Source organism: Carassius carassius, chromosome 12, assembly GCF_963082965.1.
Source record: "Carassius carassius chromosome 12, fCarCar2.1, whole genome shotgun sequence".
Classification (NCBI taxonomy): Eukaryota; Metazoa; Chordata; class Actinopteri; order Cypriniformes; family Cyprinidae; genus Carassius; species Carassius carassius.
In genome coordinates this window covers 14,410,779-14,430,034 of record NC_081766.1, presented here as the reverse complement: position 1 = coordinate 14,430,034, position 19,256 = coordinate 14,410,779, and the positions used below count along the sequence as shown (strand labels likewise).

The window sequence follows — 19,256 nt, the reverse complement described above, 5'->3', positions numbered from 1 at the left end:
TTGAAGCATGGAAGAAGAGTTTGGGGAAAGATATTTGATTTTGCTAGTGAGCTATAATGTTGAGCAGAACTGTAAGACTGTTTGGCCAAATGACCTTATGGTTTTGAGAATGTCATCTCGATTTCAAGAAATGAGCCAAACCAATCGAGAAAAACTGTAAAATGCAGCACTTTCCCCCACGCTACAACTAATGGCCATAATAGAGGTTTTGTGTTTAACTCATTAACGATCTGCAGAGAGGATTTCGATTTTGCTATGTCATTAGTTTTATAAAGTTTTAGGTCAGTGTGAAAATGCCTGCTTTTGAAGATAATACCATAGATAGATAGATAGATAGATAGATAGATAGATAGATAGATAGATAGATAGATAGATAGATAGATAGATAGATAGATAGATAGATAGATAGATAGATAGATAGATAGATAGATAGATAGATAGATAGATAGATAGATAGATAGATAGATAGATAGATCACGCACATGATATCAGGTTCCTTGATACGCTCTATATTAAGCCTTTTCCAAATGTGGATCATCGTGTTCCATTGTGTCATGTCCCCACCTCGTTTGAACTTGCTATGAGCTAGAGATCAGTGACACTGACTCCTGTATGGGACGGAGGCATCTGATGCTGCTGCTATCCTTGGTGATGTACAGCTCAATCCAATTAGGCTTCACCTCCGGGCTGTGATGCAGCGCGCGGCGTGAACACTCCTGCTCAGTCGATGCTCCGCTGAGCGCTGCGCGTGACAGTCTTTTACACGTGCTGCTTTGGACTTTCAACACTTTATCATGGCTTCGTGGCGAGAATAAGCAACAGTTTCTTTTTTTTGCTCCAAACTTCGTCTTTGTGCTTAATTCGCGCGAGTTGTTTGTGAGATTGAGTTCATACAGAATGGAGAGGAACTGCCGCCCTTTCAGCAGGGCCACCACAGACGACTCACTTCCCTGAGCTGATGGAGCGGGAAATAAAAGGCTAGCTAATTCTTTTTGGTTGTAGAGGTAAAGGAACAAGAGGTGAACGGCGGGAAGGTAAGATTTCGCTGCTTTTATTCGCTTTAAAGGAAGTCGTTTGGATAGTTTGCACCAGGCACAGTAAACTCCACGGACAGGCATGCTAGGACACTATAGTTCTGCTGCTCTCAGCGTGTCCCAGCTATTTAGATTTCACTCTCAGAAGACTCCTGAGTCCTGACACAAACAATAAAGAAAAGGGCTTTGCTGCTTGATGCAATTTATTTTACAAGAACTTTATTATATCATGCAGTTTCACCTCGAGATGTTTGTCCAGCAAAAGTGGTTCTTGATCATCTAAGAACCGCTGAAGAACCATTGTGTATAAAAGAGTTTGATCAGCTGTCCTGAAACAGGTGCACTGGAAAGAACAGCCTCTTCCTTCCTGATTAAGGATTAGTGTGTGATGAATGTACCTGAACAGCTTGAAATGCAAAGTTTGTAAGGGAAAACCTGAAAAGAATTGATAGGAAGACTGAATAGTTTTTAATTTTGTGAGAATCATATTTTTAGCTGTGTAACAAACTTCTGTTTCTCCTGTCTCGTGCACCTTATTAAGTTAATTTTTCCTCAGTAGGCTAATTGGAGCGAGTTGGTAATATTAGGGCACACCTTCTTGTGTGGGGATAACGTATAAAGCCTCGGATATATTATGGCTGTGTGTTTAAGTCATGGAAACTACATAACGGGACATTATAGTTCTGATACTCGCAGCGCTGCAGCATTATGAAATGTTGGCCTATATAGCTAGTTCCCTCTCTGGCTGGGAGTTTTAAATAGCCGACTGTTACGAAGTCTTTTAAGGAAAGAGATGCCCGCTAAATAGTCCTACGGGATTTATCATCAAGACATTGTTAAATACTCAATCGCATTACCGTCTGTCCTCAGAGCCAAAAGTATAGCCTACTTGACATCCAAATGATACACAAGAACATTTCAGTTGTCATTGTATAATTTATATAAGATAAAAAAAAACAGAAATAGCATTAATGTGCTAAGTTCTTAGAAATTTCATTTTTGTTTGCAAAATTGACAAAAAAAAAACGTTATTACACATGAACTTGACTATCAATGTGAAGGCAATGTCAAGTTTAATAATATTAACAACAATATAAGGCTATTTTCAAAATTTGTATTTTTTTTAAATGTATTTATTATTGCTGATTTTACTTATATCATTATAAATGTTTAAATATCAAAAGGTTTTCTCAAAGTTGCTCCAAAACATGCCTCTACATGAAAATGTCAGAATATGTAAAAGTAAAATGAAAAAAAACTTAATGACCTTGACACGCTCTGTTTTTCTTGTCACATGACAACAAATGGTCTCCTGCAAGTTAGTTATGCCACAAGAACTTTGATTTATTGAATAAAATGTTATCAAATATTTAGAATATTTTAAAACAAAATGTTTCAGAACTTGTATTTATTCTTTTTTTTTATTGATTTGTGGACAGTTACACCACCTAGACATATTTTTCTTTAAGCCCCACAAATATTATAACGCTTTTTATTTCTAAGCTGAAAACATGCTTACACAGCAGCAGATCTAAAGACATGTTCTGCATGAATTCATTGACCCCATTACAGTAAAACTACTTAAGTCCAGGGCCCTTGTTAAGATTCCTCCTTTCATAATTCTAAAAACTGTGTGCTTTGGAGACTTGTTTTAGCCTGCAAAGTTTGTTGGTTCATTAATTTTTTGGAGCATAAATAGGGTCATTATAGTGTTGGAGATCTGAATGCATTGAATTCCATAAAATGATACTTTTATTATATTAATGGCTTTATTTAGAAATCCACATTTATTTTTTCTAATCATATGCCTATGTATATGTTACATGATAAGGTGTCCTGAAATATCTTTGTTTTTCAGGTGCTACCATGGAGGGCCTTGTCTGAGGTGGATTCATCATTGTACCCCTGATTGACATCTGAATTAGCATAAGATTTAAGTGGTAGCAATCATGACTGAAAGGGCAACCTTTGGGGCTCAGAGGGTCTCACGGCCACAGGGCTCACTCCCGCCAGAACCCATCGACATTATCCGGACAAAAGCCAGATCCAGAAGAGTCCGGATTAATGTGGGTGGGCTGGTCCATGAGGTGCTATGGAGAACCCTGGATCGACTGCCGCGAACCCGTCTGGGGAAACTCAGAGACTGCAACACCCACGAAACCTTAATGGAGATCTGTGACGACTACAGTCTAAATGATAATGAGTATTTCTTTGACAGGCACCCAGGTGCCTTTTCCTCCATTTTAAACTTTTACCGGACTGGCAAGCTACACATGATGGAAGAGATGTGCGCTCTGTCTTTTGGTCAGGAGCTTGACTACTGGGGCATCGATGAGATCTATCTGGAGTCGTGTTGCCAGGCACGGTACCATCAGAAGAAGGAGCAGATGAATGAAGAGCTGAGGAGAGAGGCTGAAACTCTCAGGGAGAAGGAAGGAGATCAGGTGGACACGGGCTGCTGTCCAGACAAAAGGCAGAAGCTCTGGGATTTGCTGGAGAAACCAAGCTCTTCTGTAGCGGCCAAGGTAGGGCAACCACATGGCCATCACATACACAATACAAAATATCAGAGTATATCCACACTAATTATCTCGTTATTGGCCATGCTAATAATTAATTTAGGACATTTCCACTTAGGATGTTCCATTTGAGCATCTGAGAGAACATTGGATCAACAAACCAGCACTTAAAAAAATACAGAAGAGGGTTAGATTTGAAATGAATTATTAATTCACCTTACAATGACTAGGGGCAAATTCAGGGCTAAAGTTTGGACTGCGAAATTCTGAGACTGACACCAAACAGTGATATGATAAAAAAATAAATAAATAAACCAAAAGAAGAATTTATAAATGCACACATCCAATATGCATTTCCCCGGCTGTCGTGATTGACATATTAGCCTAGGCTTTTATGCCACAAAAGAAGAGGCATATTTTTTGTGGTATATAGCTTGCTGGAGGGAAGATTTATGGTGCTGCATGTCAAGTGTGAAACTATTTGGGCTGTATTTTCCATCCGAGATGTTTGCTATTGCTCTGTATTTTGCGATGTAGTAAGATTCTGCATGGATGACTGATATGTGCATGCATTACTTAATTTAGAAAAAGTCTATAAAACAAAGACACCCGCTTGGTCTGTTAAATGTGAAGATGGTGCTTTAAATATCTCCCATTGCAAATTTAAGTAAGTTTTGACTAATTATATTTTCTTATACATTAGTAGATTGTCCTGGTAGAAGGGTGTTGAGAATATTAAAATGCTTTTTCACAGCAGCTCAAGAGCTTTGTCTCCACTCACTGCCCAGTCCCAATACACAGATCGCCTACTTCCCAGAATACAGAGAGGGAAAGAAGTCAGAAGAGCCATTAGTGAAATGCTTTAATGTACAGGATTTTTTTCTTGCCCTTTGGCTCTGGAGAAAAGAGACTTTCCAGGGAGTAAATAAAAGCATTTTAAAGAAATAAAAAAAGTTGATAACTAGGTTTGATAAAACTCACTATAATATAATAACTGCATTTTGCATTGTGATAATAATTACGATGTCAGCATTTTAATTATGATAACTAACATTCTAATTAAGCTGATCATATATAAAATTATTATAGATTATATCTGACCTTTTTTATATTTTTTTACGTTTTAAATTTATATTATCTTTGATGCCACACAAAATCACATTAGTCCTTTATTCCATGGATTTAACTTTCCACATTTGGAGCAGGATTGGATATGCCACACTGAAAGTTTTGAGGAGAGAAAGGACAGATGGTAATACTCATAAACATTCCCACTAGCCATGCAGCTCAGTGAACTCTAAGAATCTAATAAAACTTCACCCACGTGTTTTCTTGGGCATACTTGTCAACAACAGTTACCTGACCGGAAAGGACAATGTACATCTTCTCACTCTCATTAACTGTGTTTAACAGATTTACATTAGCATTATGTGTGGTAGTGGGACTGGGCAGGTGGACGAGCACATTCTGCTCTCAGAGAGGAAGATGAAGGTTGAGTCACTGCCACTATGATTTGTTGCCAGCCAATCGTTTGAGTGAGTCAGCACATACACACAGCATCCATTCAGCCTACACCTATAGGCTATAATGTGTGTTCTGACAGGCCAGAGGCAGCTGTGTATTGACTGAAATCACCTTCAACTTAGTTCGGTTTATCATATCACTGCTGTTCACTGGAGGGAGGTTTGAGATGAAAAAAAAAAAAAAAAACTGGCAGGATTGCAACAAACCTATTTAGATGCTATGGTAGAAGTGTGCTCACAATGTATAACGGTATATTAAATTACAAAGCAGTTCCCTTCAGTAAACCCCACTTTACTATCTGGTAATAAATGTAACTCTGAATTTTCGATTTTCATGCTTGGATCTGGTTTCTATTTTGGACAGAGCAAAATCCCTTTACATTGCAGGGGTCCAGTCATAAATAATCGCATGCGAGCTGCAAGATTAATGGCAAATGGTTCCTAACCTTGACCTCCACCTTCACTTCTGTGGGTTCAGTGGTTTGGTTATTGGACACTGCCTTTTGAGCAGGAAATGACTGGTGGGTTACTGAGTAGGTATTTCCCAATGCAAGTTGATGGAAGATTGCGGCAGAATATTGCAAGTAATACTTTACTTTGATGCATGAGAAGTTTCATTACATTCCCTTGTATATATTTAAAATTTTATTCTATATATATATAAATCTAACTAGTCTTTTTGTATTCTATGTTTTCTTTTCATTTATTATACAGTTATATAAAATAAGACCTCTAACACTAGCTTGCTCTATTCTTATTCTATTCTGACTGTTTTCTTTTTATTTATTATATTATTTAAAGGCCCTTGATACGTGTACTGAATTTATGCTAACTGAGACTTGTCATAGCACTATATATCAGTAGTGTTCAATAGTGTTCCTGTAGCTCAAGTGGTAGAGCATTGCGAAGCTAAAAACAAAATTTATATAGTTACATTATAACATATTACCAATATATATTTAAATATATTAAATAACTGAAAATAAATAGTTTTGCTTCATGGGTTGGGATGGTCTTAACGCGAACAGTGCCTCGTTTAGTGGTCAGCATATACTGCTCTCTGTGAGGCAATGGGGACTTAATCTCCTTTGGTGATTTACATAGTCTGCTCCTACAAATAGACTGCTGAGGGCCCTGGCTTGTCTGGCTTATGGCTACAGTGTGTAACATGGTCACATGTTTCATCAGAGCAGTTAATCAATTAGTGAAGGCAGTTTTCCACTCTACGGAAGTTATTAAATGCGGCAGGGAATGCTGAGTTTTTCACATTGTTTCCGTTGTTTCAAAATGCCAGGATGAGCATTGTGAATCACCTGGGTACATGAACCTATTTAATGAACATTTTAACCAGTCATTTTCTTGTCTTAAAGAAAAAAAATGTTTTGATGTGCTGGCAGAGGTGTGAGGAATCTGGTGTATTGGGGTTTTTACGTTTTGTTTAACTGTCCAGTTTCCCGTTGACTTATCTCAGAGGACTTGTGCGGTGTATGTCCTTTTAAAAGGTCAGAGGACTCTAACCCTTTCCATCACATGGCCAGGCCGAGCTCCTTTAAAGAGCTCGTCTGTCACATCACCTTCATTTGTGCTGTAAACATCCTGAGCCTTTAGTAAGCAATGCAAAGAGACATCATGATACAGAATAAGAATGGATGAAGGTAATTAGTACCTCAGGAACTGATTTTGATTGATTTTGTATTGTCTACCTCTCATCGTCCTCTCATTTGAGATGTTTTGATAATTTCGTTTGGTTGTCAAACCAATATTTTATAGTTTTGGCTAAAAATTAAAAATAAAAAATCATGCCACTCAAAATATTAAATTAAGTGCCTTAGATCAGCCTGAAAAATAATGCATGATATATAACTAAAGTGCATAAATATACACTTGTTTTTAATTTTAATGCAACTTCAAATTAATTCTCAAATATTAATTTTACTTAAGATTAAGGTTTTTATAGAATTTTTATAAATCTCGAAAAGCTAAGAATTATACTTTATATTGAGAGACATCTTGTCAGGTATCATAATCTGTAAAGAGGTGTTCACTGCAGATTGTTTTGATAGGATCACTGTTCATCTGAAATGTGTGTGGTGTGAATAATTTATGTGTATTTACTGTAATTGATCATGACATGATAGTCTGTTCTCTCAGCTCTGTGGATAGAGCGGAAATTCTCTGCACCAAGTGCATGAATGGGAGAGGGGCAGAAAGGGAAAAAGAAGGAAAAGCTCTTTGTCTGTGGAGGTTCTGTTACTAAATAAAGAGGCCTGGGTTTTGGCTGAGACTCTGGGTGCAAGGAGATACCCAGTGAATTCCCCTCCCAGCCATCACTTCAAGATCCATGAAGGTCAACAGACAAAGTAAATGTGAAGATGAGTAAAGGTCACATCCAGTACTCTTTTAAGAGTCTGTTAGATTCTATTAACTATAGTGAGATTGCATTAATCATTTTAAAACAATTCACCCTTTGTCTACTTCAGTAAAGGCATTCTTTTTCAATGAACTTTCAGAGGAAGGATGGTAAATCGATCTCCTTTTATGTTTATTATGGACTAAGGAGACCTATTTTCATGTGAATAGTGTGCTGTACGGAGACAGATGAATGTTTAATGTGTTAAGTAACTATATACTTTGAATTTAATTTAATTTTATTATATTTTAAATAAGTTAATGGTATTTATTACAATTACAATTACAACCATTTTTTTTAAAACGATGGAGCACTTCATCTTAAAATAGATTATTAAAAATTCAAGTTTCATATATATAAAACAAGTCTATATATGTTCATAGATTTTGTTAAAATCAAGAAAAAAAATGACAAAACATTTTTCCAGTTCAGTTATTAAATCCATGTGAGAGTTCAGACAAAGTTTAAAACTATGAAATTCAAAGTTGAGATAGCCTCAAATAAGAACAGACATCTCTGAATTGAAAGTAATTGTCATGTTATGTATGAGTTTCCATCCTCCACAATGTCACAGAATTATGTAGTTAACCCTGAGAAACCTAAAGGGATTTATCTTTAATTGGAGTAATGAGCAAACAAAATAGCTACAGTTCCACTTTTCATTCATCTGTGATGGATAAAAGCCCAATTAGTGGATGTCTGCTACAAGCTTTAGACACAATCTGGGGCCAGTTGCATAAACTGTTTAGACTAGTCTTAAAAAGTTAGTCATCTTGAAGACTTGTCATAACTTTTTTAATTCATTTATGAAAAGGTTATTTTAGTATAGAATAGATTGGTCTTATTTGTATTGGAAAAGTAAGACTGCTAGTTGTCAAACTTGTTCTTAAGACACAGTCTTAACATGGTGCCTAAGTTTATGCAACTGGCCCCAGATCCTGTAATTCAAGCTTCATTGAGGGTTAAAGCCAATTACTAATCTAGTGTGACCTACTACAATCAATAACTACCGAGTCCATCCGTAGTGTGTCTATCACTTTTGTAGCACGTATGACCTTAATGTCCGAGGTGCACATGAGTATGAAATCTGCCAAACAGTCTAAACAAACAATTTATGCTTTTACATGACAAAGCTGAAAGTCACTAGACAAAATAATTTATGTGAGGTTGATCAATACTAAGAATGTTGGTAGAATATTACATTTATATCAGAATAGTCAATAAGACCATAATTCAAAACTAGAGTTATTAAAATGCTGAATGTTTAACAAATATCAGATGAAAAGTGCAGTGATTTTTCTGAAGTAATTTTTCATTTATTTTGACGGAGGGTATGGGCATGCATAAGATTTCCTCCTGTCTCTACGTTATAATCTATATTGATTTTTGGATCAGTGATCAAGTAATTGGATTATTTTTTATTGTCATGTGTCTTTAGAATCAGTTTAGGTCATTATTGAGTAATTTTGTATAAGCAGATCAGATCTCATGCTGTTGTGCTAATGATGCTCTTTCTTAGGCAATCTGTGTGCTTTTCATACAGTGTGACAACAAAATGCATGCTATTAGCTCCACCTGCCCAACCCACAAGAGCTAAAACCCTGCCACGGGCAGGAGCACTGCCAGTCTTGTAGGATAAGACTTAGAGTTTTATCCTCTGAGCTCAACCTCACCTTGAACCCCGTTGTGATTTCCGTTCTGCAGATGCTTTTTTGGGGGCAAATGTTGGACAAATTCTTGTTGATCTGGTATGAGGGCAGATATCTTTTGGGCAGATTGTGTTAAAAATAGTCAGTGGCAGTTGGACACACTGAATACCAGGCTGTACACTGTGTTTAAGTAGAGATTGCCTGCCAGCTCCACTTGTGAGGCTGAATATTTTGCATGTGAGTAAGTGGTAGGCTGAGGGCTAGCCTGTAAATCACAAGCAGTTATTAGGGCCACATTATTGACTAATCACTATAATCACAACCCCCTGCTTCCTCTCACCCCCGTGCATGCAAAGACATTGTCAAAGACAGAGTTGTCATCTTACTATCTTGTAGTTCAGCTGGTTTAATTTATGTTGGAACATCTATTAGTTTTGCATGCTCATAGACACTCCATTGTGCATTATAGAGGAGGATAGTGTGTCTCTTACTCAGCAAAAGCTACTTGACAAATGTGGGAGTTAAGCTCCAAATTATAAAAAAAACGCAATCAAACAGATCCCATGACATTCTTTTATAAATAACCTTTCAGTATCGATCAAGACATTCTTGGGTTTCCATACAGAGTTTCTTCTTCCTCTCATGGCTGCAATGATAACAGTTGTTCTCCAGAAATAATTTAACCTTCACTTCCTCTCAGGAATAGAGGTGTCTTCTGAAGAGTTGTATTTTACACTGCATTACAGTTAAAGTTACATTTTATAAAAAATGCATTATCTCTCTTACATTAGTAAGGTGTTTCTCAAGTAGTTCAGCAGAGAGAAAACAAGGCCTGTCAAGCAATAGACTCCAACATTGCTTGTGCAAACAAACAAACAGAAGAGCTGAAAGCTTGGCCTGTTGTAATTGTTTCTGAGAGAACACATTACTGAGTCATTCAAGCATCCGACCAAGGTTCGCAGATAAAAGAAGATGGATTTAACACTTTAATTCCTGAATCACTGGCCGTTTGCTGTATTAGTGGTGTATAGAGTAAGGAGCTGTCCATGGTGCTGCTCTTGAATCAGCGTTACCAAATATCTATTTTTTCTTGCAGTAAAAATCTCATGTTTCTATTTTATGTCTCTGTCACACATGAACTTTCCACTTTTTGAAATACAGGTAAATCCACCTCACCCTGCAGATTAAAAGGAAAATCCTCATGTTTAGCCAGTAAACATTTTTTCCATATATATGCCAAGACAATAATTCTGTGGGCAGTGAAAATTTGGCCAAAGTCACCATAAATGCCAGATGTTCCAGCACCACTCCACAGTCTAGTAGATACCTAAACTTGTCTCATGTTTCATTTCACCCTCACTTTACATTCTTTTCTACTGTTTAAAAATGTCACACTCTGCTCATGTACATTGTTGGTTTTGCAGTCTCTTGAAATTCTACATATTTGATATGAGATACTGCAACTCCATGAAAGGGGATACAAGATCATGTAAGATTATACGCTAAAGACAAATTGATTTATGTGTTTTAATGCATTACATTTGTTCCATGCAATTCTCGGTTCTGGTCTATAGCACCATCTACCTGTCAGATATTTCCTAATATTTGCCATAATACAAGGCAATGCTATAGATTTTTCTGCTCATCCCACTAAATGAAACTGGTGCTACTGTCATGTCTCTTGTATCACTCTGTAGATTCACTCTTTCATTTCATACAAATGCAAACGGCACAGTCTTGTGTCGCAGTTAAATTGTAGAGAAAATTACTTAAGTATCAATGTTACTGTAATATTGGTGCAGTGTTCATCTTGTTATCGATTGTTTTCTACATTGTGATGGATTGACAACTCAAATAATTTAAACTTAAATCAGTATTTTTTAAAGCCATATAAGTTTAAACATCCAAAGCACATGTACAGAAAGCAGCTGTCACACAACATATGAGCAGTAAATTAAGTTCTGTCATGACAATTCTGGGAGGGATTGGCATGGTAATGTACATGACAATGTTAGTATATTTGGTCTTGGCTGAATAGATCTGCTACGTTGCTGCTGCTGCTGCTGCTGCTGCTGCTGCTGCTGCTACTGCTTCTGCGGCAAAGTAAGTGCCGAAACTTGCTACTGCCAGTACATCCACAACATGTACTGCTGCTGTGAGCATGTAAAAATATTGCTGCTGCAAATATAACATACATGAAATAACCCCATAGCATACATGAATCACCTCGTAGCAAATCTATACAGGTGGAGCTGGGGAAGGTGAAGGGTTTCAGAAGCAAGCTGCACTACTACAGCAAGCTCTAGTCATATATTTGAATGCTGAGCAGCGAGCTCATTGGCTACCAATACTGGAGAGAACCAATCAGCTGTGCCATGTGATAACGATATCATTACATCAGATTGAGTTAGACCTATTGGACTGCGCCATCAGAGTTTCATGCCAGGACTGTATTTCTCTTTCATATCTTATTGCGCTTAAGTTTATGTTAAAATACATATAAGTTACAAAAACATAGTCAGTTATGTCTGTAAAGGCAAACACTTAGGAAAGAAATTGCATGTTTATATTAGATCCTTGTATTAAGTGACAGCAGCACTATGGGTGGAAATGTGCAGATTAAGGGGCGGTTATATAATAATAAGTTGCCCTTCCTATGTCACTAAGGGAGTAAATTCTGAGCGTCCTGTTTGTTCACATTATTTGCAGAGAAAAGCTTACCAAAGTTTACTAGGTTGCCCTTTTTCATGTTTTCTGGGTTAGTAGATGCACCGGGAACCTGATTATAGCACTTAAACATGGAAAAATGTTTAACATTTTAAAATGTCATTCTGAAAATAAAATAAGCACATAGCAATGATTCTAAATGTCCCTGAAAGAAAACATTAAACAAATGTAAACAAAAGTCTTTGTGACATCAGCAAGGTAGTACCCTTTCTCTAAGACAGAATTAAATTAGGGTTAGGTGACTTGAAGGATCTCTTGGTGTTCCTGTGCTTCCCTATACGCATAAGCCCTGGCCCAATGCCAGACATCTCCCTGTGTTGAGATCACTGCCCATGTAATCACGTTTATGCAGATCTACTGATGAGGACATTTAACTAATCCTCCTTCCTTTTTCCTTCAGTACTTATCGCTCCTGTCTCTCTTGCGTTGAGAACAAATACAGCCCTACTGTATGTGTCAGCAGAGGCATTAAACTGTGGCCTGTATGACATACCTTGATATAAATGTTTTTCCCAGAACCTCAGTGAAACTGATTAATGAGCTGACCGCAGCTACACATCATGCTGGGAATTTGTGTCCTTCAGACTTTAAGTCACCATAAAGTCAGAACATTGCTCTGATTTTAGTGCCATTCCATCAGCTGTTAAAGGTCTGTCACAGCTGATAATAGCAGGGTGACTGTAATGTTTTTAGAAAATTTCAAAGAAGTTAAACGAGCAGCTCTTTTTAATGGTAGCATGTATACATAGAAGAAGTTCAGTAATTTTAACAGTAAAACAAGGTAAAAATTAGTTAGTTGATATTTGTTAATTGTAATAATTGTTATTGTAATTTAAGTTACATTTATTTTTATGGGTGGCAAATCATATAATTTAAAAGACAATACAATGGTGTAAAGTGTCATAAAAATATTATTCAGAAGGAGGAATTACCAAAAAAAGTACACTTTTACAGTAACACATTATTAAAACATTAAATATTGCTAAATGATAATAATAAATAGGGAAAGGTGCATACAAAGATTTTATTCATTTAGAAAGTTAGTTTATTCTTGTTTTTTTATTACCACCAATGTGCACTGAATGTTTTATACTGCATTTTATGATTTTAGTCCATATTCGTTTTGATTTTAGAGTTATGTTTTTATTGTTTTTGTTTTTTGTAGTTATTGTTTTAACTTTAAAAATGTTTACAGTGAACTTGTATACAGTCACCTGCTGGACAGATTTTCAGCATGTTCAGTATGATAGCTGAAAATATGTTATAATGTAGTAATGTTGGAAAGATAGAGTTCAAAAGAATTCAGTGTGATTAAATTACCTAATTTTCCTAAAGCATTTTCTTACAAGAAAAAAAGCACACAAAATGAATAGGATTTCAGTTGGATGAAATATAACACGTCCTGAGTTACCTCACTGACCCTCTCCCCAGGGATTAAATCAGCTTCTTTTTTTCTCCATGGGTCAACCTCTGACTGGACTTTAGGTTTCTTGGTCGCAGTCAGACCAGATGCTACTCAACCCTACCTGGTGGGACAATCCCTGCGTCATGCAATGGCTATTCAGAGTCCTTTTCTTATACTTCTAGTGCATTACACAATGTCAAATATTGTGCCTCCCTGTTGACCCCGACATTTGTTTAGCCTGGCTCACCAGTTGTTTAACGTGCTCTAGCGGCACTCAGTACTTGAGTAATCGATAACAACAAAGCACTCTGATTTACTATAGAAATAACATTGTAGCAGGCAAGGTTCCTCTGTTTAGATGCTGGTTAGGTCATTTACAGTTTTGCCATTTTATAGGCTTTTCTTGCATAGTTGACAGATCCATTGTTGGTTAACCATTCACTGCATCTTTCAAGCCCCCAAGACTTTTGAATTAACCTTCTCTATAAAAGCATTCATTGTAATGTAATGTTATCATTACTGGTACTGCATCAGAACATTTTTCACTCTTGTTTGAGAACTGTATGGACCTTTGGAAAGGTGTTCACATTGTCGTCTGTGTGGGAGGACATTTCAGGATAATTGTAATAGGATTGAGTTTCTATCTATAGTAAGGATATAGAAAGGTTAGGAGCAGTTACTCAGTCTTTCCCCTCCCCCCCACAAGGGAAGAATCAACCTGTAATCTCTTTAGTTTTCCTTAAACATTGTAATATTAAGCATTCTACATTCTAAAGGACAGCTGGCTGACACATTGCGTCACAGTGAAATTGGTGAAATCGTCTATTCCTTAGTGCATCATATATTTTCAGGAAGTGTGATCAATTTGGATTAGTCTTAAAATGTGAACATTTCAGATTGGTCTTAATATAACTTCACATTTGTCTGTTGGGTAAATTAATTCTGGTGTAATATCATGAAGTTGATAAAATGTGCTGAATATGTAAAAGTGTGTCTTGACATTGCTTTCATAAGGGTATTTACACCTCCCACAATGACAGGACACTGTCAAGGTCAGCCGTTTTTTTCCTCATCCAGGGTCAGTATTAATCCCTTCTTAATTCAGTTCCAGTGAATGAGTAACAGTTTCTCGATCTATTGCTCACTGTCTTTTGTAGTACATCACAGATTATTTTTTTTGAGGATGAGATTAGAATTCATAAGGGAGTAATGACAGTACAATAATCTAAATGAGTTCCCTAAAACTTGGAATATTTGACAATAAACTATACAGTGTGCACCTTCTAAGAAACATCTTATTAAAGCATGAAAGTAAAAAAGTAAGAAAAGTAAGTAGACGGGTGGTGTAACTGGAAGCTGATGGCATCATGGAAACCATTTCACATAATTTAAGGATTTTTGAAGAGGCCTAAAATTGATACAGGAATCTTAAAGCACGTTAAGGCTCAATTTATCAACATTTCATGATCAATGTAAATTTTTCAGTTGAAACTTAGGAACTCAAGTAGTACCTTTTCCTAAAGTATAATTAATAAATTTCTTGACATTGATAAATGTCGTTATCCCAACATTTCTGCAGACCTAATGCCTGGATAGCATTCACAGATTGACTTTGTCATACGTACATTTTACACGTTTTGCATTGTTAATGCTTGTTTTTTTTGTGAGAATGTGATGTTTCTTCTGCCTGTGATGCAGCAAACAGGCAAATTTGATGAAATGCAATATAATAGCCAAGTAACTCAGTCTGATCAGGGTTATTTGATTACCTTGCAAGATGATTTAGATAAACTCACAGGACAACCTCCATATTCTAACAAAGTAGCTGATCAATAAGTGCTGTTCAAAGCCATTTGTGAATTGATGTGCGGTAGGAGAATGAGAGAACAGACGATGCAGATCACATTATCCTAATAAGTCTCTTTCAGTCTCTCATTTTGTTTGCTCTTAGTCCCACTGGCCTTTGCATTATTATTATATACTCCAAAAATGTCTCTGTTTCTTTGAACTTTTAAATATCTGTTACATTTCACATGTAAAAGAGTACGAGTTTTACAATTATAGAATGTCCTTTTGAACACACTGACTTAAACTTAAGTAGCACTGTAAATTTTGATATGTGGATTTATGTTTATTCGGAATGATACAGTGGTCACAATTATTTGGGCACTTTGGAGTTTGTATATGGAGTAAATTATGTTACGTCACTAAATGCTCTCCTCTTTTTTTCTGTTGCAGATTTTGGCCATAATATCAATTCTGTTCATCATCCTTTCAACCATTGCACTGTCACTGAACACCCTGCCGGAGTTACAAGTGACTGATGAATTCGGCCAATCCAACGACAACCCGAACCTGGCCCATGTTGAAGCCATTTGCATCGCCTGGTTCACTATGGAGTACCTTCTGCGATTTTTGTCTTCACCCAACAAGTGGAAGTTCTTCAAAGGGCCACTGAATGTGATTGACCTGCTGGCTATCCTTCCTTATTACGTCACAATATTCCTCACCGAATCCAACAAGAGTGTCCTCCAGTTCCAGAATGTGCGCAGGGTAGTTCAAATCTTCCGGATCATGAGAATCCTGCGAATTCTGAAACTCGCGAGACACTCAACTGGTCTTCAGTCTCTTGGGTTCACTCTTAGAAGAAGTTATAATGAACTTGGGCTTCTGATATTGTTTTTAGCCATGGGCATCATGATCTTCTCCAGTTTGGTGTTCTTTGCTGAGAAAGATGAAGATGCTACGAAATTCACCAGTATTCCTGCTTCATTCTGGTGGGCAACAATTACCATGACAACTGTAGGCTATGGGGATATCTATCCCCAAACCCTTTTGGGCAAAATAGTGGGTGGTCTCTGTTGTATCGCTGGCGTGTTAGTGATTGCTCTGCCCATTCCCATTATTGTGAACAACTTCTCTGAGTTCTACAAAGAGCAGAAGCGACAAGAAAAGGCTATCAAACGAAGAGAAGCACTTGAGAGGGCCAAGAGGAACGGGAGCATTGTGTCGATGAACCTGAAAGATGCTTTCGCTCGCAATATGGAGCTATTGGATGTCGTGATAGAAAAGAATGAGGACAAGGGCGCAGACAATCATCTTTCACCCAGTCGCTGGAACTATCCAAAGAACCCAAACTCTGACTCGAAATATCAAGAAATAGGTCAGTTGGCTTCTCCAGAGCGATTATTCAAACCTACTTCAAGCCCTCAGCATCTGAACGCGAAATCCCTTGAGCAAATGTACAACCAGATGACGGCTGCCTCATCCGTGAGCAGCAGCGGACAATCGGCTTCCAAAGCGATCACTGTTGGAAGAGAAGAAGAGATGGAGATGAAGGTAGTGCAGCGTGAACCACGACACAAAGAGAGACCCATCACTGAGATAAGAAGCCTGTCCAGCGTTGACAGTTTCGCCAGCTGTGCCACAGACATCAGTGAGGTAGAGAGAAGCGCGCTACTGCCAAATTTGGCAGGAGCGCAGACAAGGCACCCACGTGCTCCTCCGCCGCTCGACCTCAGCCAGATCACCTCCCTGGAGAAACGGGCTCCTGAGAAAGCAAAGCAGCCCACGATCATCAAGGAAGGCCTCTATGAGTTTGTCCAGTGCAAGTCAGACAGCAGCGCCATGTCACAGGGTGAGGAGAACCAAAGCTTTGATCCGAGCGATGAAAACATTCAGAGCCCCCCACGAGGAAACCAAGTCAAAGCGAAGGGACTCAAAGTGAACTTTACCGAATCTGCAGATGAGGCGGTTTCCAATTTGCACTTAGTCGTGACGGATGACGCAGCCACACTGACACCAAAGCTACCGGTATCTGACCCATTACTGTCGGTGGGTTCTCCTCGGCACAGTCCCAGATCTCCAGGGAAAGGCTTTGAAGGAGATGGAGCCACAAGCTCTCCAGGTTTCAGCCTGTCGTCTTCTGAAAGCCAAAGAGGGAGAAACCACGTCGATAGAGCCGCAGTTACTCCCACCTCCCCTAAAAGTGCACAAAACTGTGCATTTTCCACGGTTGGTGCCATTGGAGTAGAAGACAACATTCAAAGTGGACAGAAGGTGGACAACCACCTCCTTTCACCTGATATTCTCAAGTCTTCAGGGGAGGGAGGCCGCTCACCACCGTGTGAATCTAGCATGTGATGCGATGTGTTGCATTAACATGTTCACAGAACGAATGCATCAGAGTATGTGGACAGAAAAAAAGCATACTGATGTAGTGAAGGGGATTTCCTTTTGTCTTTCTTCGGACTGCATAGCCGCAAAGATGGACTTTATGATCCTGAGAGAGAAGGTCTGCTCTCAAATTCAAGAGCTTAGTGATATTCATACAGAGGGAGGACATTAAAAAACAAATCATACTCTTATTATTCTATCTTTTTTTTTTACAGTACGACCCTCCATGTGAAGTATTAGTTAGCAGAATCACATATCTTTTGAATCATAGACCGATTCAGACAACTGTGATAAGATACCACAAACGGTTCATTGTCATTTACAGGCCACTGAGCAGTTGTTGTGCGTTCACAACACTGTAACATTTGTGTTGGGTTTGTTTAATAGTTCTGACCAAAGTGCTACCAGCGTAATTTGGCAGTCAGCATTTGACTTTAAATAATATTTTTGATCAAACTATGCCTTCATTTGATATTACTCCTCAGCAGTCATATGTGAAGCAACACAAAGTTTTCAGTTCTATCTGCAAATGTGGATCAAATCAAATCCCATTTTTTTCCTGTTGGGAAATTAATAGAAAAGAGAAAAAAAACGTACCAAAATAAAACAAGTCAGTACTAAATATTCTGATATCTATATGAGCATGTCCGTTTCAGTGAAACACAGGTTCAAGTGTTTCCATTTGCATAATTTTAAAGTTGAGCCATAGTCTGCAAAAAAATACAAAATACATACATAATTTAACATAGTTTAGCATGGTTACTGCTGTGGGCAGCTCTCCACATCAGTGAATCTGTAAAACGGTAAGGAAAGATCATTGTTTGAGTTGCCTTCAAATCAGAATCAGCTGAGGGAAACCTGACAGCCATAGTAAATCAACTATGCCCTCTGCTGGATGAAGGAAATGGCACTTTATTTCTACAAGATGTCAGCTTGACTGGATGGGAATATTGTACATTAAAGAATGTCATTTTAATATTCCTCTCTTGATGTGCAATACAGTTGACCGGGTAACAAAGAGGTCATTAGATATCAAAAGCTCCATGCAGAACCTTGAGTGTATTAATTGTATAGTAACTGTACATTCAAGACAATATCAGCTACATTCATTTAGTGTGTAGAAACACAGGTACACAAGTTGTCAACCATACTTAAGTGATTTTTAAAACAAGGCAGGAACACAAAACCTATTTTAAGTATTAAAATCTGTGCCTTTTCATAAACAGTCATTTATGAGAAGGCGTTAAGATCTTTGGTTTGGTTCAGACAAGTCTGAACAGAACGTCCTACTTTTTATAGAGTAAAATATGCAAATATAATCAAATTCTCAGGTTTTTTTTTTTCTTTTTATGTAATCTTGAAAGCCCTGTTTCTGTATGTGAAAATCATTGTTTGCGGTTCAAATCAAAGTAATGGAACAGAACACTGAACATAACTAAAGCGCTGAACAATCATCTACTTGCACAAGCACTGAGCATAGTTCAATACAACTTTACTATTGTATGTACATTCCAAAACAGACTTTAATTTCTGCATATGAATTGTTTTTCATTAAGTTTGGATCCTAGTTGATATATCAGTGACATTGTTTATAGTTGTACATCTTTTCTTTGAAATAGTAACTGCATTGTTCCAAATACCTAGAACGACCATTAAATAAATGTTTGTACAGGACTTTGCAAGCGTGTTCTTCAAAGTTAAAACACCAGTAGCCCTTCAACCCCCTCAAGTTGTTTAAAAAGTGAGAATGGTTGTGATTAGGGGACACCGATGCACCATCTTTTCAGTGCAGTTGAGACTTTAGATACGCTTT

The 19,256-nt window shown here is 37.6% G+C and overlaps 1 protein-coding gene across 1 annotated transcript; it reads left to right on the top strand.

The window, feature by feature from the left end:
* The first annotated feature begins 527 nt into the window (after nucleotides 1–527).
* LOC132154887 (potassium voltage-gated channel subfamily B member 2-like) lies at nucleotides 528–19,117 on the top strand. The gene is made up of 3 exons (XM_059563609.1): nucleotides 528–1,034; nucleotides 2,893–3,559; nucleotides 15,506–19,117. The coding sequence occupies exons 2-3, from the start codon at nucleotides 2,984–2,986 to the stop codon at nucleotides 17,408–17,410; spliced, it is 2,481 nt and encodes an 826-aa protein (XP_059419592.1). The 5' UTR covers nucleotides 528–1,034; nucleotides 2,893–2,983; the 3' UTR covers nucleotides 17,411–19,117.
* The last annotated feature ends 139 nt before the right edge of the window (nucleotides 19,118–19,256 follow it).

Excerpts from the sequence above, each read along its gene's own strand:
- LOC132154887 (XM_059563609.1), top strand. The coding sequence starts at position 2,984 with ATGACTGAAAGGGCAACCTTTGGGGCTCAGAGGGTCTCACGGCCACAG. Across the intron at positions 3,560-15,505 it reads GCTCTTCTGTAGCGGCCAAG|ATTTTGGCCATAATATCAAT; the intron begins GTAGGGCAACCA and ends TTTCTGTTGCAG.